This window comes from Helicoverpa zea, chromosome 17 (assembly GCF_022581195.2).
Source record: "Helicoverpa zea isolate HzStark_Cry1AcR chromosome 17, ilHelZeax1.1, whole genome shotgun sequence".
Classification (NCBI taxonomy): domain Eukaryota; kingdom Metazoa; phylum Arthropoda; class Insecta; order Lepidoptera; family Noctuidae; genus Helicoverpa; species Helicoverpa zea.
The window spans coordinates 5658092-5682558 of record NC_061468.1 but is presented as its reverse complement, the minus strand read 5'-3'; the positions used below and the strand labels follow the sequence as shown (position 1 = coordinate 5682558).

Genomic DNA, 24467 nt, shown 5'->3' with positions numbered 1-24467 from the left:
TTGAAAAACGTGGTCTATGCGCACGAAACGACAACGGACGACTGTTTTAGCGTCACAAAATGGCGGCCCATAACGCCATTTGGGGTTACCATTTTTAATCTAAGTATAAAAATGCGGTTTGGTCATAGTTTTATTTTTATATTTCATAAAAGAAAATCAAAAGGTATTATTTTATATTATAACTGTATAAGAACAGATTACGATACTTGCCTGTTATTTTTAGCACAGCACTACAAAATATAAACCGCTGACATAACCTTGTAATAGCGCAGTATAGATTTAGAAAAATATTGTTTACCAAGTTATTTGACACTCAGTTTGGCACAAAATTATAACATTCATTGATTATTGATATAATAATGTTGTTTTAATGCTCCTCAATTGTTAAAACGGTAAACAACCAGCAAAAATATTTTTATCGTAACTGCAACGCCATTGCAAAGTTACGTCGTCAGTTCAATCGCGACGTGTCAGGAACGCATTCTCTGAACGGCCGAAGTATAATAGAACCAGTCTGTCATATCTCCTTAATTTCTGAAATATTGAAGTAGTGTGTCTATGCTCGAAAGGGACGGTTGAATAAAACAACAAAGATATTAAATAGTCAATTTTATTTTTCTATAAGTACTAAGAATAATTCTTTCAACATTATTATAAACACAACCGACACAGTTACCGTTGGAATCTATAACGCTTTACGTAATTAGTAACGATTGTGCATGCATTCGAATCTCACATACAGATATGAGATCAAAACTATAGGACTATAGCACCTTTGCAGTTACTTTCATAGGCCATTACTTTTTGGTCTAATTCATTCCGTATTAACTATGTATGTATCACTAAACCTCACTAAGAAAATTATTTGTAGAATTACTTCGTGGAAAAGGTTTATGTAAACGTATTCAAGGCTAATTAAATTAGAGTTAGCTACGACTAGTGAATTTATTTCTACAAAAAAAGATAAATAGGTTTTATTGTTACTGGCAACTTTGATAGTGATGTTGTTAAATGTAGCAACTTCTGCGTTTTGCCTGCCGTTTAAAAGTATTATTCGGTAGCTTTTTGTGAAGAAATCAGCAATCTAAATTAATATCGGTTTATGATTGTAAGATTTTTGTAGAATAATTTAAAAAAAAAATTATATTGTAGGTACGGACAAAAGGCAGCATTCGATGTCAAACTGACGTGTTCATGAATATATTCATTAAACCAGAGAACTATCTAATTATTTATCATAGTCTACTTAAATGACCATGACCGAATTGTTAAGTTATTATAAGTCAGCTATGGTAAGTGGGGAATTAGTGTGAGAAATTACAATAATGAACTTTGAATACTATAGATAAATACAAATACAATCAAGTGCTTATTGAAGGTAACAAATCCATTAAACGCTGGACAGGATTATTCTAAATACAAATTCTGTAATAATATTAAACCAGAATAAACTCTAATACACTATAACTTTATTTATTGTTACAAACGATATGCAGTCGACTGTACCTACATTTTGTAATACAACAACTTTAATTTAAAAGTGAAATCAATTCGCATTTATTCGTACTAATTTACCAATCTTTTGTACTTAATCATATGAATATTCCTATAACTAAATAAATTGTTAGGAATAAATAAAAGAAATCCTAGCAATTTATTTACAGGTGGCCATTAAAATTAGTTAAGGACATAGGATCTCTTTTATTGGTGTGATTCGTTACATTGTTTATGGACTTACCATAGACACTTATACTAAGTTTTCAGGTTATTGAAATTGAAATATCAATGGTAATAAATATTTTGAAGTAGTGCAGTGAATATTTTAAACAAAAAAATAAATAAAATAAAAACACACGAAATTATTTAAGTAACTTAGATGAAATAGGTACTAAATGGACCTTTACAATATAATGCAGGTTTTAACAGAAGTTATATCAAAAACAATTCTTAATATGAATGATATTAAATATTGGTGGACTTAATTACTTGGGTACTCAATTAAATTGTTAACTTATTCGAGTGTGTATTATTTACCTAGGTATTAACATTTTAACATAAAGTATATTGTTAACAATGAAAAAATTCAATTGAAATACCTACTTAAATCAACATGGCATATTGTTAGATATCATGTATCTAATTAATAAAATATAACTGATTATTAAAAAATACAGTATTTAAAAACCATTGATCATGCTCTTATGCACGAAACAGATAATAAAATTCTGACCCGTGCTTTGTTTTTGATTTTAATATTTATTAACAAATTAATGATCTCAACAACAAAATTAAACGTTTCAAAACTCTTTGATTCAAATTATCACATTTTATTTATATCATATTTATTTATTTACGTATAAAATGCAACGGTAGGTAACAATTATTAAGGTAGTTCCTAAATCTAGAAAGGCCATCTTGGCTCTTTGCCTCTTAAAAATAAAATAAGGTGCAAAGGAAACAAGCGAGCCTGGTTTAAACTTTAAATGCCATAACTAAACCTACTTTGTGAATTCGTATATCAATACATAGGTTACCTACAATATTTCCATATTTCTATAATGGAAGCACTAAGGAATTTTGTTCGCGTTACAAAACTAAAACATTATTTACATTTGTCCTATGCGTCGATAACAACTAAATTAGCTAATTACTTCTACGTATAATTTTGATTAGCTCAACAGTTCGTAATTTTTGTTATCTTAACACTTACACTTAAACTAACAAGGTGATTGATGAGGCGCCGTAAGATAAAACAAATGATTGATACAGAACCCGTTAACAATTTCCAGTTTGCTTTATCTATAACATTTATCTTATTTTCTCATTCACTCAGGCGTAGCCGTGTACGAAAACAGAAAACTGCGTTTTGATAGTTAAAAAAATCTAGGTTTTTATTCTAAAGTGCAATACAGAAACTACGAAACGCCGTATTACAAAATATATATTTGCAGCGATAACAAATTTGAGAATTGACGCATGGGGTGTACCCTTGGTGGATCAATATTACGTCCATCAATCATTTTGTGTTACGATCAGTCTTACCAGCCATTGATGAATAAACTTTATTCATCAGCCTTCGATGCCTTGCTGCGTTAATGATAAATTATCTTGAAGCGTTCAAACCGACCGACAGACACTTCATCCGTGGTTGCTTTCTTTATCTCCTTGGTTAATCATCTCGTAGTAGTTGTCTATGGTGTAATCGAATAGTTGGAAGTCATACCTAAAAAGTAAAAAAGAATATACCTACAGTAATCTGAACATCAACAAAATTTAAGTAGTTAATGGTTTTAGTTAAGTACCCAATTCTTTTATTTGGGAAGAAAACACGCAAGTCTCTTACTTGTATAAATCATAAAGGCCGTCGAGCTGCCGCCTCGTGAGGCGCGAGTATAGATGGTTGATATTATGCAGCGTGTTGGTCCCCTTCCCGCTGTTGCGCCATTCAGGCTTCACGATGTCTTGGAGGTGAGCCAACTGGATCAGGAACCGTTGGTCTTCCTGCCACAGACAAGTGAGAAAATTCAACGCCAAGAAAAATAACTCAACAAAAAGAAAACTGGTTTTTGTTTGGCAAAGATTTCAAAGCAGGGTGGTTCATCTACGACGTTGAAGGTTTCTATGCTAGAGTCCGCTATTAAAATGGAATTGGAAATGCTAAGCCGAACGGATGTGAAACCGCATTGGCAAAAGCGTGCGGTCGGGATCCAGTCATTATTTATCATTCCACTGTTGACCGCTTGCCCGGTTGCCCATTTCACGCTCACTTAAAACTTTGCCTTGTGGGATGAATTGGATCGAAAAAATGTTTAATGCACCATTAAAATAGTATTCGCTTCATCAGTTTGCTGGAACGTTTTTCAAATTGATGCAGGCTACATGCCAAATGTGTAATGAAATTATTCAAATGAGTGAGTCTATCCAATTTTATGCAGCAAGAAGATAAATTGTTTTTGTTCCGATAGGATATCTGGCAGTGATTACTCTTAAAAGTTATCTAGCATAGCATAAATATCGTAAGTTTACTTACATCCAGTGTCTCAAACTTAAGGATAACATCGAAATTGAACTTGCACGGTGTGCAGAATGTGGTGTAGGGTGTCCAGTGCATGTCGAGAGAACGTTTTGCTTTCGCCTCGTCCAACACGTACGACACGAACTCCTCAAACACCGGGTACTTCTCCGTGCGGCTCTTGTCTGATTGCTAGAAAGATAACATCAATAGATTCAACAGTTGAAGGAAAAGTTAGCTACTTAAGCTATCTATGTAGAATTTGTTGTACCTTTCTATATTTCTTAATGATCCTATGACCCATTTTATCATGGAAGGACTTTGGCCACGCGTGCACAATTTTGTCGTTGTAGGCTGACGCTAATCTTTCTAGCGGGTGTCTGACAATGAGGAACGTGATGGAGTCCCCTTGGGCCTTTTTAATCATTTCTGTGGTGGGCCTCGCGTATTTCCTTCTTGCTAATTGCAATGGTACTTCTTTTGTTTTGTCTAAGAAGGCAGCAGTGTAATTTGCCATCAGGTTGAAGTTGTACATCCATGATGTTGATGCTGCCTTGAATATGTTGCACCTGCAAAGAAAATCTGGTTAGTTAATTCTGGCTATTTGCCCGATGTTTTGTAATAATGCAAAACAGCTGAGACACACGCAAAAGCCAAATTCTCAAAACCCGTCAAATTAATTATACACCTTCGGCTAAGTGAATGAACTTGAAAAATCATTTCAGACTATACTTGGGCATGGCATGGAAACAGTAAACTTTATTAGTAATATCCCAGAAGTCATAAAGAGGCTTGAACTTTTATCAACTTCTATCAGCCCTGCTATAACCACTCCGATAACTAATCCTTGATTATCATAAACCTTTGTTATTAACTACTGGCTGTTATTGAAGGGGTTCATACTCAGTGTACATGAGCAAACAAAGTTACATTCAGGCTTAATATTATGTCGGCCGACGCTGGATGCAGGTCGCCTCCAACAGGTATCTGTGGAGATCAAAGGAGGAGGCCTATGCTATGTTCAGCAGTGGACGTCCTATGGCTGAGATGATGATGATGATGACATGTCGGCCTATTATTATTATTAATAATCTCTTACCATATAACATGGTACTGCCTATTAATGAGGAACTCCCAGGCGTTAGACTTGTGACTGGAGGTGTCCAGGCCAAGCTTACTGCACTGAGTCTTCAAGAACTCCCGTCGATCGTCCATTCGAGAGTTCACCTCCATGAACTTCTCCCGTGTCAGGAGTCCGTCATTCCGGGAACCGTTCTCGAATACATACTAGAACAAAAGGTTGAAATTAATTTCAAGTAAAGGCTGGAGTTTTCGGTTCGTCACTTAGGTAATTTTATTTTAGTATTTCCAAGCTTACTTATTAATTAAAGTTTATCACAATTAAATGATGCATTTATATAATGAGGATTATCTGTTAATGCAGACGATTGCCACGTTACTAAAAAAAGTTAGCAAGAAAGTCCATAGTCTTAAGTCCCTATTGCAATAAAAGTTCTCCAGGATATAATAGCATATTCCGTGTCACATAGCGGTTGAGGAAAGCGATGGAAACCAGGCCAGGAGCACGGGGTATTCTAGAAAAACATGCTGCATTTGTAACTGTCAACCCTTCGTGTTTGATGGCGCATTTACAGGTTTTTCTTGACTGTAGTTTACTTATCTAAACGAGGTATTTACGAAAGAATTTCATATGGTAAGGCGGTGAATACATTTGAGTTATTTTCTTTTTAAAGGAAGAAGGAAAAGGCCAAATAGATACTTAAGAGTATATGGATAGGTACTCGTAGTTGCCAAGTAATTTTAAGTGAAATTGATTGCATTGCAAGTTCACGGTATGTATTAGTTCCGTAAATAGCCGATAATTTCAGAGTAGGTAATAATACTTTCAATGCTTGAACGAAAAGTTATTTGAATAGGTTATTTAATTTGCATTAGCAAAAATGTTTAGTTTTTACGTTAATGCTTAGATCAGTCAGACATGTTATTAAACACGTACTTATTGATATGTAATACCTCAGATCCTAATAATCCTAATCCTAATCCTATCCATAATACCTTAAAATAACCGTGTGACTATCTTTGTGTATGCAAACTTCTTCTAAGTAAACCTAAGTAATCGTACTAAATAGCTGCAGTTGACTTACGTTGAAACCTATTCAAACAGAAATAACGCAGACTTAAATCGTTTCAAAACAATATCATTATTCTTAAAAGACAAGATAATTTATTGATCATTTACAGGCAGCTGTAGACAGACGTTTGTCGCGCCCTGCTATCTAGCAAGTCAATCTCCTTTCTAAATTGAATTGAATCTCAACAAGAATGCAGAAGCTTAATGAAAAATCTACGCTCAGTCAATAAATCTCGTTGATAGAATGATAGCATAATAACAAATATCTTCAAGATATAATTTTAAGCTCGAAAGCGATGTTGGCTGAAGTGCAGGATTCATTAAATGCGAATTCTGCCTTAATTAAAGACCGTGAACCAAGACATTCCGTGACGGATGCTTCATTAAAGAAATATCTCGGAGCAAGCGCTCTCAAGCCTTTTATTTTATTAAGATTTAACTCCCTTTGATGAAACGTTTATTTGCACTTACTAGCAGAAATAGTGGGGATATTTTCTTAAGCTGTGATGTATTTATTTACTGGATAGGTCTGCTTCTATTTATGATCATGGTTCACAAAACACAATTGTAGGACCAGTAATCGAATAAGTTAATAAGAATCAGTAGGAGGTGATTCGAATCAGTAGAAGGTGATTCTATTATTTATTGAAACAAATCGATGACGCTACAGGATGCGAAAAAAAACTCTGGCGGGCGTTTCTGCAAATATTTTAGACGGCTGACTGACATTTCACACAACACATTAACAGATGATTTATTTATACACAGTTTAGATTTATAGGTGTTTATTATTAGTCAGTATTTATTACGGAGATGTCAAAAATCAAAACTGAAAATGGAGCTACAAGATTTGTTATAGCTACGATAAAATATTCACGTCATTATTTGCAGGTTAGGTACATGTAATACTCGTATACATGTAGGCACGTCTATCAAGCTTAAGAACTTTAAGTAGCGTGTTTGTAGAGGAAAACTGAGCTCGTAAAACTGTTTGAATAGATCCTCAACCTCTATTGTGGGGGAGTATTTGTACGTAAGTAGGTATACGTTCATACTTTTAACATCCAGGCTTCCCCGCTTTATATTTTCCGAGACAGTTTTATTGCTATAGTGATAGACGTTACAAAAGATTTAAGGGCGTAGTTTTCTATATTATTTTTTTACTAGCTGTGGCTTGAGTGCCTTACCCAGGGTATTTTCGTCGTAGTTCTTAATTCGAAAGCAGAGGCTAGGATTTTCTTTTAAAAACCGTTAAAAATAGACGATAAAAAAACGTGTAGTGTGAATGATATAATCGTCGTTGATATGCAAAAAGTATTTTTTCCACGCCATGACTTCGCAAGAACTAGACCCGTTAAGTACTAGCGCATCTAATAATGGATTACGTTCAAATCTCCGTGTTGTCTATGGAACTTTGTTGTTTTTTTTTTATAATGAAAACTCATTGTTAATATGGAGGCAGGTATTACCTGGACCTTCTTTTGTTTTTATTATAGGTAGGCCTAGATCCAAAAAATAGGGCATGATACAAGTATTTAATTTTTAAATATCACATGCTTCTATCGAATGTATGTATGTGTTGCCAATTAAAATGTTATCATGACAAACATTGTCAACTTTCACTAATTAATTATTTGTCATGCCATAGCGAGCCGAGTGTTAATAATTTAGACTGAAACAACTCGTTGATTCGCGTGAATTATCAATTGTTTTTTACTAATTAATTTAATTAATGTTATGTTTGTGTAATGTTGTTTGTTCGTGTTTCATTATTCATTCATTAATCATTAGTAATCCTGTGAGACTATCCAACATATTAAAATATTAATTCGTTTCAGGCGCACCTATGTTTAACCGCACCTGCTTTTATAAGTTTATTTCAAAATACTATTTTACTAATTGCACATTAAGAGTTGTTTATATGTGTAAATGCTAAAGGCACTTTGCACTGCATGAAACAGAACTAGTAACTATAGGTATTCAGTATTAAAAGACAAACTCATTTCGCATTCTACACTAAGTGACAACCACGTAGCATTTTTCTGGAAAATATTTTTAATTATTGGCTTGATGCCCTAGTCACAACTACAATATGCACTTAAGTATGATTACCTTATGTATAGGTACATTGTATGCGTGCATGCAAATGATTAGGTACACAGAAGTACCTACAGGGTTATTTAAAAACGTCACTGATAAACGACAGAAGTTATTTTCATGGTACTGTCAAATGCAAAATCAAACGCAACAAATGATAAACTAAGCCCACTTTTAATTTAATGTTAATTTCAAGCCCACGAGGCGTAGCAAACTAGGGATAGGTTTTTTCATAGGTTAATTTCCTAATTCTCAAAGGTATACCTATTTATATAATAGCTTATCATTCTCCTTTGCTTCGTCTTACTAGTAAATCTAGTCCAAATACCCAGTGGAGATCCACTCCAAGACAAACACTAATTATATTACTTATCACTCTTTGATGTACCTACTTAACCCGTGGCAATGGTAATCTAAACCTGGCAAATGGGCGGATTTGTACAAAGTTTTATTTTTAAAAAATCAATGCATGTAGGTTTTTAGAAAACTGCAAATTTTCAGCCTACTTTGAATAAATGACTTTAACCTTTTTTTTATCTCAACTAACCGTATTCTTAGCCACGGCTTATAAAATGGTTAGATGATACCAAAATATGTACCAAGTTGAGCATATATTTCCAACTCGAAATACACAGCAGAAGATGACGAAGAAGTGACATGCATTGCGAATTGACACGCGATGGCCTATAACAAGGATATCTAAGATTGTCTTGATACGGAACATCAGATAACGAATGTTTGTATGTTTTCAGTAAATAATATATTATTCATGTAAATATTATACTGGTGACGTCAGAATTTATATAAATCTCGTTTACTTATAAACTCGTAAACAGCACTTGTGAAAGTCTAGTTACCTACTAATGATAATTACCTATGTTCATTTTACATAAATGAAGTCAGAAATTCAAGTGTTTCTATTGATTAGCTATTGTTTTCCTTTAAAATCTATTTTCGAACTCAACTGAAATACCTTTGAGTAAGTAAATAGGTAGGTACCTACTTATTTAAGATTTATTTCACCTATAAAATCTGTGAAATAAATCAAAGCATTTCACGCACTACACGTAGTAAGCACTTTGCTCCAAAGGGTCACGAAAATATTTTGAATTCCTTTTACTATGTATTTTTATTTTAGGAATTTATTCTGAACTGAACTTGGATTAATATTTCATTTCTATTGCATTTCCGCTGCATCAAAAGTGAGGAAACCATTAAAATACAACTTTCATTCAAGTTTACCATTAACTTTATGGTGGAAGGATGAAAGGTATATAAATCATAATAAATGAGGAACAATTATTTATTCTGTTATAGGTATTATATGGTGAACTTTCTTTAATCAATCCATAGGTGATAAATTAGCTTGTGAATTTGTTGCATTTTCAACTATTACTGGAATGGATGTAGGTATTACTATTAAAGTCAAATATATTTTGGAGTAAAATATGAATTTTCTTTACACTTTTTGTTATAAGCTCGTTCTGCGTGAATCGGGTTCGACCAACACCTTAGTCTGCTAGACCATGGATTCTGTAAAGGATCCGGAACGTCGGGATTAAATAATATTAATATAATCGAGATAAAATCCATGAAAGTAGTTTTATTTAAATGTCTCATGTTCGCGTAAGTGTCAGAAATTATAATGTCTTCCTATTTGCATTTGTAAGCGAGATGCACAATTGTGTTGCAAGTGAATGCATTAAACAGAATGACTTTCCATGAATGGGATGAATACGTTTTATCGCCGCTTAAAGTTATTGGATTTGTTTTATAACAGCCTGGAAGCACGCGAACTCCCTATGAAAACGATACTAAGTATTTTGTGCTACTTTTTGTAAAATTACAGTGAAATTCTTGGGTAAATTGGGTCATATCGAAACTTAGGTTTGGATGGATATAAATACCGATAAAACTATTCATCCGATTTTTTAGGGTATTACCTACGTCACGTCTAGCCATTTAAATCTATTCTATACTTATAATAAATCTGTAGAGAGGTCAATTCTGTACATTAAATATATTTCCAAAATATCTATCAGAGGGTGCTTAGTGATCGATACTGATGCCAAAAATGCAATCAGTAAAATTTTTGTCTGTCTGTCTGTCTGTATGTTCGTTATGGAAACAAAAACTACTCGGCGGATTTTAATGAAACTTGGCACAAACATTCTTCATACTCCTGGGCAGGTTAGAGGATACATTTCATCACGCTACGACCAACAGGAGCAGAGCCATCCTCCGAGCCTTTTCCCAACTATGTTGGGGTCGGCTTCCAGTCTAACCGGATTCAGCTGAGTACCAGTGCTTTACAAGAAGCGACTGCCTATCTGACCTCCTTAACCCAGTTACCCGGGCAACCCGATACCCCTTGGTTAGACTGGTGACAGACTTACTTGGCTTCTGACTACCCGTAACGACTGCCAAGGATGTTCAATGACAGCCGGGACCTACAGTTTAACGTGCCATCCGAAACACAGTCATTGGTGTCTAAGATATACTTAGAAAGTACATACAAACTTAGAAAAGTTGCATTGGTACTTGCCTGACCTGGAATCGAACCCGCGCCCTCGTACTTGAGAGGTTGGTTCTTTGCCCACTAGGCCACCACGACTTTTCAACAGGAGCAGAGCAGTGATGGGAAATGTTGGAAAAACGGGAGTAATAACTCCATTTTTTAAGCTTCCGTCACGTGTGTAGCTTTAGTTGTTACAGCTAAGTAGTAATAGGCTAGGTACGCATAGATTTAGATAATTAGATAGGCTGGTGATTATTATTTCTTCCTCTCTTTGCACAAAGTCCGAATCTAACGCGGACGAAGTCGCTGGCAGAAGCTAGTAGGAAATAATCATTAAAAGTTAGGAAAGTATTATTTTACGACTTGAATAATCCATTTATTTTTCATTATTGCATATAATATAGTAAGTATTATTTATATTTACAGTAACAGTAAGCATAAAGGATTACCGGTATCCGTTACACGTAACAAGCGGTTTCGATTTTGAATACAGCTTTCACTTATAAAGAGTCCTTATTACTGTTCCTACCTTTTCCTAAAGACGAAAAAAAAGTTTGTGAAATCAAAGGGTCCTATTTGGACCACAAATATTTGGCCTCGATTGTCTTTTGTTTGGAATTGTTTTTAATATTTATGATTTAAATAAGGAATTTATTTATTACAAAAGTCCTATCTCTACGTATGAGATGGAAGAATCTACAATTTGAATATTAAAAAAATATCATCTTATTTATTGAATAGAACGACGAGGTACTCAATTAACACGTTTTTATTTTTACCAGGTGCAAATTGTAAAAATGGACTGGTCGATTTACATAATTAAGTATGCGAAGTAGAATCCAGTTTTTTAGTATTTGTATTCTTTTAGTATTCATGCAATATTTATATACCGCCTCGAGGAGGCTAAGATGGAAATCTATAAAAAGAATAATTAAGTTAAAAAATATATACTTACATTGATTGCTTTCATACACGAATAAGAAGGGATTGAGTGTCATTATGACAAGAGACAGGGAGAAAGGAAGCGGAAGACGTATTGCTCCGACCCCAAATAAAATTGGGAACAGGACAGGAAGAAGAATTGCTTTCATATAATGAGTGAGATAAAAATCCATTGCCTGTAAAAGTTTTGTAGTTATACTAGCTGCCTCCTACGATTCCAGCCTCACTCACTCACCCCGTGGGAACTATTTCTTGCACCCGGGAAAACAGTAGCCTATGTACATTTTCAAGCCTATCTGTGTACCAAATCCGATACCAAACACTTTACTTTCGAATTGATAACATTAAGTAAGGATCCTGTTATTTTTGAAAGTGGGAACATCTGTTGTACTCAAATGGGGACAGGGAGAGTCCGTGTTGGAAAGTTTAAGTGAAAGTAATGTACATAAGTACAAGACCTACGCACCAAGAGTTAGTGCCAAGATGCGCCTAGAAAGTGTTCTGCAATTTCGCTACTGCTACTTATTAAGGTTTCTCGTGGACAGCTACGTTCCTAGGTAATGGCTGTGATATAATGGTATGCAGTTAATTGGTTGGCATGTTAGATAACGCAGGAATTTTATGTGTAACTACTTTCATTTAGTCCAGCTTTAAGGTAAAATGTTAGGGACTCTTGGCATGGCTCTTAACAGGACAATGAATTCAAATTACTATCTTGAACAGCTCTTTGTAGAACGAAGTGAAGAAGGAAAGAGGAGGATGAAGGAAATACCTACCTGAAGCAATATCCAAAAGAAGGATGGGAACATCATATTCATTATCTTCGTATTATGAGATGAAAGGTCTGAATTGAACTGATAGAGGCATTGATCGAATAAGTCATAGTAGAGTCATAAGCTCTTTTCTGCTGACATGTTACGCTGAAATGTTATATTTTCAGAAGTAACATATTTTTTTCAAAAAATGCGTATTAACTGTACTTACTATACGAGCTCTAATCAGAAAGATAGCAACCGTTGTTTGACTACAAATGTTTAGTTTCAAGGTTCTACTTTATTCACAAAGTGTGTACCGTGATTTAGCTTACACACGCAACGCGCATTATGCCTACAACTATAGAATATCTACGCTGTATATCTACATACGTGAACTATTCTCTGTGGGGCGTTGGCCCCGTCACGTCATTGTCTATGTTAACATGCCGTGCCAAAAGTCAGGTGCCTGCCTACAAAAATTAAGGCGTGGGGGACTGTCAAAATAAATTTAAAAGCGTTGGTGCCGTGTTTTATATACGAGGAAATACATGGTTGCGCCTTGTGCCAGGATCAAGATGATCTACCTACTTAATAATATCTTCTCAATGATGATGGGGAAGGACTCTTGTCCGAGAAAGCAAAGGTGACCCAATCCCCAACAATTGAGCTTCTTTCTTCTTAATGACAAACAGATTTACCATCGAGTTGAGTAATTTGAGAAGCCTAACGGGACCCAGGAATATTCCACGGGTTCGATTGCAAATAGCCCTAAATATAAATTAGCACTTATACTAGATGAGATGCAGCTGTTGTTATTTGTGTCATTACAAGGTCCACGTGGAACGAGTCCAAGACGGTTTGGTTCAGATACATTTGGCCAAAGATCACCCTTTGCACACAGTCATCGACTAGCTCTTGACTGGTGGACAAACGTTTGGTTCACTGTTGATAGGCAATTATTTCCCAGAAGTTAAAGTTTGGCCAGGTTCGAGAAAGCAGACAAACTTAGGTACCTACTCGATAGATTTAGGTTAGAGACCTGTTAAAGAATAAAGACCTCTATTATTATTATGTATGACATTATCCATAAAGTCAAGCACTACCAATTTGGAATGTCAGCAATTTCAATCGCAGCCTTGACTTTGTAACAAGTTCGCTGAATGGCTTAGCTGTTTAGGTCTAGTTGCCTTACTAATTTATATACATTTGTTAGACGATAATATCATAACAATGATTTACTAGGGGCCATGATTCACGGCCCACTGAATCGGTCGCTCGAAGGCCGGTCAGAGTATTTTATTTATGATTTGTAGGCCAGTACTGGGGAGCGCCTACAATCCTACACTGCACTGGTGAGGCGACAATGTGTTAAATTAACTGTGACATATATGTTTCTGTGTCACTGAGATGCACTTTGAACTGTTTCACTGGGTTTTACCCCCCCTGAGAGCATTTTCATCCATTGCCACCATACTAAAAAAGAACACCAGTATAAAATATATTCAACGACTTATGGACCATAAGTCGTTGAAAGATTCTGTCAAAACATATTTCTAACCACATTTTCATAAACATGCTACCGGTGTATAGATCATGTGTTTAGAATGATGACATGAGCCGTTATCAGACTGGATGCTTTAGAAGAGCATATTTTTCACATCTTTTAAGATAAATCGAGGCGCATATTTTATCAAGAGGAAACCGATTAGATGCCAACATGGGATATCCTTTTTAAAACGTGGTGACGAAATAGAACGAAGACGAAGTACCATGACGCATAGAGTCTAAGGTTTTTAAAGGAAAGAATAAATAAAGTATGACAGAATGCTGTGGGCAAATTAAGTAAAATACACTTCTCATAAACAGACCTGAAATACGCTGGTAGAAACAAATATTTGCTGAAACAGAAATCGAATTTTCAACACGGTGCGCAGTAGCCAATCTCTCGATAACATGTTTCATCGATAACTGTCCGTCTTGCTCTCGTAAACTATTATCGGTAAATTGGAAGTATTAATAGAAATTGAGCGGCTCTATTACCAACGCGACGGTTCCGTATCTTGAAAGTTGGGGATTAATCTCCAGTTTGATCCAGACTTCGATTTATTTTCTCGTTAATCGTTTTTGCTACTGCCCACTGTATGAGCTGTGAAGAACAAGGTTTGAAAATTCTTTAGAATTTTTTTAAAGAACGGTGGAGTTTTTAGCATTATCACTTTTATGTATAGAGAACTTCAGAAAAAAATACAACGTTTGTGAACGCGTTAACTGTACATTTCGATCAACCTAGAGTTTATCTAAGTTCTCAAGTATTCATGACCTACACAGAATGAGAACTTTTTCTCTTCGGATCCAAAAGCTACATAGGTAGGCACTAAAGCAAAGAAAATACTAAAGAAATCATTATATAATTATCTAGCAAATGGCAATAATATTTAAAAGACGTGTGACCAATAAAACACATACAAGCAGAGCAGGATTCCTTTACGAATTAATTGGAAACCATTTCGAACGTCTTTTTGCCGTCTCGTCCGCAGCGCGACTGTACCTTAAGTAGAAAGTGTGGAAGCGAGTTACCGACTGCAATCAATGTCATTGATGCAGCTTATCTCGCATCAAAAGTGGTTTAATCGTTAACTCGTTTAATGCAATTAGAACCTGTTTACTTACTCGATCATTTTCGTATCCGTAATCGGACTAGTTTTCTAGCGGTTCTTTGATATCTGAATTGGTATTTGATTACCAGGTTTGTTAATCTCTAACTGTATTTGATACTATACTTAAGTTTAGCCGTTCTGCTATCAAGAAATCTTTAGTTCTTGAGCTCTGAAATAAATTGGTGCAGTAGTTTTGGCGTGAAAGCCCGACAGACAGATAGAGATACTTTCGCAATTGTAATATGCTCTAGTAACGAGTCTACAATTTAATACAGGCCCTTCTAATTTGTTTATAATCCCATGTTCGCCACTATTTGCCGCAGCTACTTCGAAAGTACCTATTAACCTAATTTCCCTAGCATTCACTGCATTGTTCATAATTCATCTGTTTACTGTCGGTTAACAAAGTGTTCCTGTTGCCAAACAAGGTTACCGGGGTTACTTGCCATGTGCTACCAATTTAATACAGCGGGTCATTCATGACATGTAATGGTATGAAAATATTTTTGTTAGCATTACCTATATACAGTATTTGATAGTAGTGAAGATATAATACAGAACATTACTATAATGTACCTACTCTCTCTACCTACTAACCTTTGCGGTCAGTCTTTATAATATTTGGACCCCTAATTTTTGTAGGTGTTTTGTAAATATTTTGTTCTTCAATTCTTAATGTTAATTTTGTTTTCGATTGTATAATCTTCTGAATACATAATAGTTTTTGCACCTGTTCAAATACAAGTCATCATTTTTTATGCAGGCAACCTGCATAAAAAATGTTAGCTATTTTTATTTGTTAGGTATGTAGCCTTGAATTCTTATAAAGATATTTTTCGAAGATGTTTTCCAATATAGAAAATTATTAAAGCTCTAGGTGTCTTGTTCCTTTGGATTTCATGCTTTCGTCTTTGCTTAAATGTTAAAATAGCTGCATTAAAATCAGAAATGCTAATGGCTCAATGAGGCAAACATTTTTAAGATTTTCCTTGTCATACTAAATGCGAGTACATCAATTATATAGGTACTCATTATGTAATGTAGTCATGTAACTTGTCTAACCGACCGCTTATAGCTCACGGTCATAGGTTCAATCTTACATGAACATGACAAACATTTGCATGACCTACTACTTTTGGGCGTGTACAATGTTCAAACATGTCATTTATATTGTCATGGCAACTGGCACGCACAGATGTTGTTTGACAAACAAATGAAGCCTAATACAATGTCTTCTATTTTTGAAAAAAATATTGTCGTCAATCATATTGTATTTAAACAAAAGACGATCGCCTATTTGCTAAATTTTTAGAATTACTAAGCTCATTTCAATAGAGAGACGCCCTGCTGGCCAGCTTTTCTGAGCATGCATGTCAAAGGTGGTACTTAGTCACCTATATCAATAAAATTGTCGATGAGATTGCTATTGCACACCATACATCATTTTGAAGGAATGAAATGACTTTATCTCTATGGTATCATAAGTTGGTAAAAAAGTCATAAGTACCACTAGCAAGACATTCATTACCATCACACCTTATCAAGAAGATAAGTCAAACTCCATGTTTTACAAGTACCATCATAACATGGAGAACGTACAAAACACGAGCCATGATAAGACCCATGTCAGTCGTACGGAGGAAGTTGTGGCTCAGGCCTATCATTATGCGGATTATTATGCTAAGTTATGACAAACGGATTTGGGTTAGACGGAGCGAGGTATAACCGCAAACTAGGCACGTGTATCTTTTAAGCTATATGTGTGGGGAAGAATGGGGAAGGCTGTTGTTAGGTGAAGATATAGCAATTTCTAAGTGTTGTAAGTTCTACATACTTCTTGCTGGTTGAAACGACTTTTAAAGAAATTAATATATTGTAGTTTAACCACTGCACTGTCCATGATGTACACACCATAGTTAAACAATGGTGAGTATCATATGATTCATGGGACAGGGAAGTTGTTAAGAGACTATGTATCCAAATAGAGTACAGAGGCCACAGAGTGTGCGCATTCTTTAAAAAATAATGCATTGCAGTCCAACATGATGTTGGTCAATGTGTGTGAACTACATCCAACTGAAATTCGACATATCATCATAAGAAATTAACGCTCAATATTCTTGGATTGAGAGTAGAACAATTTTTCTTTGTAAGGCACGTGTTAATACGTGGCAATGTTGTGCATGTACATATTTTGTAATTAATTTACTGACTTATTTTAACAAACCCAGTGGGCGAGTTCGCTTGACTTCCCAAACCTGCTCGTTCTAAATCCTTTATTCTGCAGTTTTAGATAATACTCCCACAATGTTTTTAACCTTCACTATGAAGAGTATAAACTTGTTTACAACTGATAGTAATGTTTACCCTCATTATGGCGGGTTTAGCCAAAATCTGCTCGTAAAAATTTCTTAATTTCTGCATTGTTGTCCATTGTGGTTGATAACGAGGTTTATAATGCGGACCCAATGTTTTTTGTGGAGTCTCTATACTTGACATGATTTTAGGTCTCTGAGACTCGTAGATTGAACCGAACTCACAAATAGAAAATAAAGATATAGGTACTACACATAAATAAGAGTGAGTGAAGTTCAGATATCAAAATATGTAATCTATCAAATGAACACGAGCTTATAAGAAAGCCAAAGTTAGTTACACTCATAGCCGTTTGTCTCTTTCTAACACCTTGCCAGCATAAAAAAATGTTGTGATCAACAGTTTTGTCTTCCCAAAAAAACAATTGAATCACATATATTTTTATCTTATTTTAACAATTGTAAGTCAACAAATTAAGAAAAATCGCATTAATTTATTATACGAATAAATTATTTATATAAATTATTATTCTTAAAACATAAACAACATAAATTCTTATTTTGTTTTTTTTTTTTTTCTAGCGGTAACCCTGAACATTCTTGGCGCGTAATCAGCATTTAAAATGTTGTTTATATTTTTTGTATTAAATCAATTTAAACTATGTATTTAAATGGTGAAAAAGTGTTGCGTTTATACTTGTAAAAGTGAATCCTATGGTGGTCGCAATATATCGTTCCACAGGTTAGCTAATAATAACATTTTCGTAAACCAAACAACTAGGGTGCCCATGAATTCTTGTAATGAGTGAAAATATGGGTGATGGATTTTAAAACTGTTGTACTATTGTTATAGCTTCCCAAAAAATGAAGAAAGGCGACATAAATGGCTCATCAGTCTATATGTATATGAAGTAGAAATACAATAAAAACAGTCTTCACTTCGAATCTTCCTGCTTTTATACTGCTAATTCCCGCTAATTATTAAAAGCCTTTATAAGTATCTTAAGGTCACAAACTGCGTAAGTTAAAACTTCAATACCAATCTGCGTTTAATAATCTGAGCAAATTCGGATTTGTCTCACATAGCTTAATCTCATAGTCACCCTATTAGAAAGGGACAGACTGCCTCCGTACTAACTATTTCACTCGGTTCGTGTTTTGGATAAAGGTGCGCAGTCCTGTTTACTAATATTATGTCTATGGTTTTAATAGCGTCAATTGATTTAATTGGCTTTTAATAATACCGCTTTGCAAATAGATCGCGGAAAATATAGAAGGGTACAATAAGCTTAACGAGCGAGCAGGCTAACTTATCATAATTTTATTACACAAACTGCTTATTTTCTATTCGGTCGTTAATTTAATTTTACTATCTTCGTGTACAGTTTCTACTCTAATAAGCAAGGGCACGCCTTGTTTGTTTATGATTGAAAACGATTGTAATTGAAATATAGACCACTGCAAACTTATATAGTCGTAATAAAATAAACTTAACGATTTTCCAGTAAGTAATTGTAAGATTTTGATTGACCTCCCAGCAAACTCTCTACTTTTGTAGAAATATACGGCTGAAATAAGACATGTCAATTAGTTCCAGTAAAAAAATAATCTGAATAAAATAGGTATATCTCTGAATAAATAACTCAAAATCTTCAACTCGTGACCATAATCTTTATCATAAACGTAATGACCTGAATCCGGTGAAATTATCGTAAAACGAATGGCAGTCTAAACCATATCATAAAACTATATTATAAAGTGTTGTCCGATAGTTGTTTGCTAAAGGATAACAATGAGGCCTTTTTTGATGGAAAATCGTCATACGACCCTTCCCGCTGTGGGTTAGCAGCGTGAGGCTATCAGGCTCTGACTGACTAAAACTCATCATGTTTCTTCTTAAGCCCTTTATGTATCAGGGTCGCGGTAATTCTTTCGAACAATCCCGCAGACCCGGCAGGCCTTGGCCCTGATGAGCCCTGCTGGGGACTATGAACTACGAAACGGATCTGACAAGTGAATATGTAAATATGTGGTTACGTGGAAGAAGACGCGACAAATACGGAGACTTCCTTTGACGTGCGCTCGCGCATCCTTTGGCGATGTCTTGTATTTTAATGAGGATGAGTGTAAGGTGATATTGAATTGTTGAAACAACTGCAGGTTGTTAGGTCATTGTTTTTCTTAGAAAAGTGAGTCTGTCTTGGAAGTAGATGCTTTTATTACATATCATAATATTTTTGTTCAACGCTTAATGCTTTATCTATTGTTATTGTAGGTTTTCTGTAATGTTATTGTAGGTGTTCCTTGGGAAACGATTTACTGTCGATTGTCTTTTGCCACCTGCGACCAATGCAACTGCCATCTATCTTATAAACCTCGGGTGGGAGCTAGTAAGATGCAAAACATCAGTTTCTCGCCCCTTGCCCACTTAAAGGGGACCAACTACTTACACGCCAAAAATTGCTCGTTGCTTTAACAACAGAACATGACAAATATTAGTAAACCACGGTGCACTTCCTACTCAGTATTACATAACAGGTGTAAGAGCAACTGCAAGTGGGTCAGTGGATGTGCAACAAAAGGGAGCACTCCGGGCTTGCAAGCTTGTGATACGGAACCGCGTCCGGTCTATTGTGTTCTGTGGTCTGTGCACACGGAGGAAGGAAATATGACCGGAGATCACATGAGGCAGGTAGGTCAGGCGCCACTTGACACATCTATCGAAGATTTTTGACTTTGCAAAAAAAATGGGCGGTTTCCAAAGAAGTCGTTTGTTTGATTTGAGGGCGGAGACAGTAACGTTTCTCGTCCCCCGAACACTCGGATTTTGGCACGCTACTTTCTTAAGAGATTTTTCGTTATGACATCTCCGCTAGTCATTTTGTTCTCCATGTCTTTCACTATTTATGGCCGGTGACGTCATCCACTCTCTTACGTAAAGGTCAAGAGTAATTGTCACTGTTTTTATTCGGTTTTGACTGTTGAACTTTTTTTTGTTTGTTGTTTTCGATGATAGTTTGAATTATTGATGTCGGGTATAATTTTGTACTGAGTTAGGGCTTAGTTTATCGATTGTTTGAGGAATTTGAATTTATTTTTGGCTTTTTTGTTGTTTCGAAGTGGTTAGAGGTTATTTACTACTCGAAACACATTCCTTCGTTTCATTTATTTGTGAAACTGTTCAGTATATTTTCTAATCTTCTGCCTAGGTTTAAACAATTTCTTAATAATATCCTCATTACGAGTTTTCCGCTTTTGTCGGGTCCAATAAATACTACTTATATCTGGGTTCAAAAAAAAAGTTTATTATTTTTGCCTTTACTTTAATCAAACAAAACACTTCTGATTACAAGGATTATTAAGTGATAACTTAACCGTGACATATTCAACTTAGATAAAACACTTGATATGAACTTAATGCTTACTTAAGTGTAGGATTTGACACCTACAATGTATAATTTACTCCATAAAGAATTACTGCCTTCTAATGATTGATGGCTCTTTTCGCTAGTGGTTTGATGGTAGTTTTTCATTGATTAATGAAAGTATCAAGTTAAATTACTAAGCTTAAATAGGTGGGTAAGTTATCAAAGAAAATGTTTTCGAAGATTGAGTGGAAAGATACTAAAGGAAAGCTGATCAACAATACTTGTATAATTAAGAATCGTTTGTTTTTTTTTTTATATAAATTAAATTAAGTACGAGACTCTACCATCGGCCGTCTATAATTGATGTATTGAACATACAGTCAGGCAAGTACCTATACTATTTGAATGCTCAGTATAATTTAGCCAAAGGATTCGTTAGTCGTTGATCGTCCAGTCGTGTGTTGTTTGCATTTGTTTTTTTTAGATCTGGCTCGTGGTAGGAATTCCAAGGCCTTATAGTCAAATTCAAAGCTTAAAGCAAATAGACCTATTACAGGTTCTTGTGTTACGTCAAAAACCTGGTTTTTATAATGAGTGGAACTATGGAGAAGAACGTTTAAAAAACTTCTTGCATCTTTATTATGCAGAGATTTTTATCCATCTTTTGTAGAGACTTTGAACTTAGAAAACAGGGCAAGCAGAGCTTTTTAAAACAAGAATTTTTCGCTATATTTTTAGGGTTCCGTACCCAAATGGAAAACGGGACCCTATTGTTTTCGCTCCTCTCTCCGTCCGCCCGTCCGTCCGTCTGTCACCAGGCTGATCCGTCTGTCAGCTGTCTCATGAACCGTGATAGTTAGAGAGCTGAAATTTTCACAGATGTATTTTTGTAGCCGCTATAACAACAAATACTGAAAACTAGAATTAAATAAATATTTTCGGGGGCTCCCATATTTGTTGTATACAAACATGTTTTTGTCCGTTTTATAAATAATGGTACGGAACCCTTCGTGCGCGAGTCCGACTCACACTTGGCCGGTTTTTATTTATTGTTTCCGTAGAAAAAATAGGTAGGTATACCCATTCCATTTCACTGCTCTTTTGACACCGTATTGACAAGTAATAAAATTAACCCGTGACTACCTCGGTTCAATGAGTTAGGTTATGCTAGTATGAAAAACTTTTCCTTTGTGAAGCACTAAGAAGACTGCTTTTCAGTCAGTAGTGTTTGGGTAGAGAGAGTAATGACCTCCCACTATTCGTAACTTAATGTCGTCTTTCTGGTACACTTAAATGTGTCAGAAACTATTTTGTGAGTAAATTAAAAAAGGTGGTGTGCTTAAATCGAATCAAAAGCTCTTTAAACCTCATAAATTGGAGTAATCTTATTGTTACTGTGAAAATATGTTACTTTTAGAATTAATTTACGTCTGCCCCGTTTATGAAAGAGTCATGCAGCGCTGTTTCTTATGTTTCCCTCAAACAAATGACTATAAAATATGGACGTACGTACACAATGTTTCCTAGTCTATTTTCAACACAGTTTAGTTTCAGTTCAGCTGGTTTCCTGCATCACTTAGGTTTACCAGATTCCCGTATGTTGCTGAGGGCATCCATCTTACGTATTTATGGTCAGAAATTCTAAATGCAGCCTGCTGGCATGGAATGGAATGTAAAGTGTCATGTATGTATAATTTCTTACATGTAGTTTATTTTTTGGATCAAATAAAAGGGGAAAGAATAGGATGTAAAATGTTTTTTCGTTTTACTTGGAATATTTTTTACACAGTTCGACATAATCTCTATCAGTATCTATTTGAAGTACACAATAGAAAAACTACTCAGTCGAAAAAGCATCGCAACCTTAATGTTACCTCCCATTTAGTGCTAGGACCGGTTTTGAAACCTTGATTGATTCTGACCTAACGACATTGAACTTTGCCAAATAGTCCATTACTTTTTTTTCTGTCTTTTTTTACAATGTTATTTTGACTGAGTGTTCAAAGTTCAACACTGTTCGATACATATCAAGTTACAAATATATATAGGTTACTATTGTATTGTGTTAATTATTATATTCCAACGCAGCGTAGGATAGCCAGCAATAAGTTGGTCAGACGATCTCGAAAAGAAGCAAGCCGCTTCCAAGCTGTCTTAATGGAAATGAGAAAAGGAATCCTTAGCAGTGAAAAAAACTTTACAAATTTTAAATTGCCTTAAGTTTTCATCAGTCGATACTTTACTTTTTCGAGTAAACAGACGCTATACATTGAAAAATCTAGTTTACTTAACGATCACTTAACATATCAGTGTCATAATCTTGTTTTGACCCCACTTACTCAGAAGGAGGGTAATGCGTTTTGCGCTTCCATGGAAGAGATTTCGATCTCTAATGCCATTAGATATCGCTATGCGTCGTTGGTTTACTTATATAAATTGATGGCTATGTTTTTACAGCGGTTTTGCCTTATACCTATGATTAAAAAAAAAAAACAAAATCCAGTTTTAGACTGACAGATACTAATTAATTAATGACCAATCTTCCCGATAAAGTTGTTATTTTAACTTACTTAATTAAGCCTTATGGCAATTTATAAGTAGCCTATTTATGGCGACTGTAAATTATCCCGTTCACCAACTTTACTGCCCATTTCCCGCATCTAAGAAAAAATAAACACTGGAATATGGAGCTCGAACGATAAACAGCTCATTATAAAGCGATAAAGTGCAAAATAACCATAATTTAATGCCAACTTCCCACGGATATTATTGAAATTGCTTAAGTAAAGATAATTATATCACATAATTATGGTAAAAGATTGATATAAAATCGGTGTTCTGTGACATAAATATGATAATCCGTGAGGAACCGCAAACTGGTATCGTCGTTTGTAACATGAGATACAAATCTAGTTTGCGGTGATAAATAAAATACGTTGATGGATATAGCAAATTCTCAAATGTGGAAAGCAGAATTTCTGATGTAGGTTTATCTGTAAAGGCTTTCTGGTTTGTGGCTAGAAATCTGACTATAATTTACGCTATAATCTATAAAACTATAATACAGAGGAAACATTATTTTGTTTGTTTGTACCTAAAGACCGATTTAAAAAAAAAAAAAAACATTGTTGAAAGTTACATTTTTTCCGAGCAACATAGGCTGTATTTTATCGTAAACCACGGGAAAGCGGCTAGTATTGAATTAATGCAAGTATTTTTTTTTATTCTGTTGAGTATATGAATGGTTTAAAAGTAAATAAGAACATTTAGAAAAAAAGAGAGTTTATTAATAAATACAGTACAAAGGAACGTCTGCATTTATAAACAGTTACTGTAATGTTTGTTGTTTATTATCGTACTTTCACTTGCGAAGAGTTTAACGCGCTCAGACGATAAAAAGTGCTCTCATTTTTTACACAATTACTTATAATTATTATAAAATGTTACTTTTTGTATGCCAGTCATATTACGTGCTTCCATTGTGATAAGTGGTTTACCGAATTTATCTGATGGAATTGGGACACGTGAACGGCAAAGCTTATTTAAAAAGAGGAAGTTAAAATACTCTATTTGCCTACTTGTACAAGTATTCTTGTCTTTAAGGAAGTTTATCGCAGTGTATTGAAAATAGGTATGTACCTACATATGCTT

The 24467-nt window shown here is 34.9% G+C and overlaps 1 protein-coding gene across 3 annotated transcripts in view; it reads right to left on the bottom strand.

Annotated features, from left to right (window-relative positions):
* Window positions 1-594: 594 nt before the first annotated feature.
* LOC124638272 (carbohydrate sulfotransferase 11) overlaps window positions 595-24467 on the bottom strand; it is a 47225-nt gene continuing 23352 nt past the window's right edge. For all 3 annotated transcript variants that reach the window (XM_047175202.1, XM_047175204.1, XM_047175203.1), the window contains 5 exons: window positions 5112-5299; window positions 4284-4581; window positions 4031-4204; window positions 3344-3501; window positions 595-3223 (listed from right to left, as the gene is read on the bottom strand). In XM_047175202.1, coding sequence (XP_047031158.1) covers window positions 3139-3223; window positions 3344-3501; window positions 4031-4204; window positions 4284-4581; window positions 5112-5299 — 903 coding nt within the window. In that variant the 3' untranslated portion in view covers window positions 595-3138. The remainder of the gene's footprint in view (window positions 3224-3343; window positions 3502-4030; window positions 4205-4283; window positions 4582-5111; window positions 5300-24467) is intronic.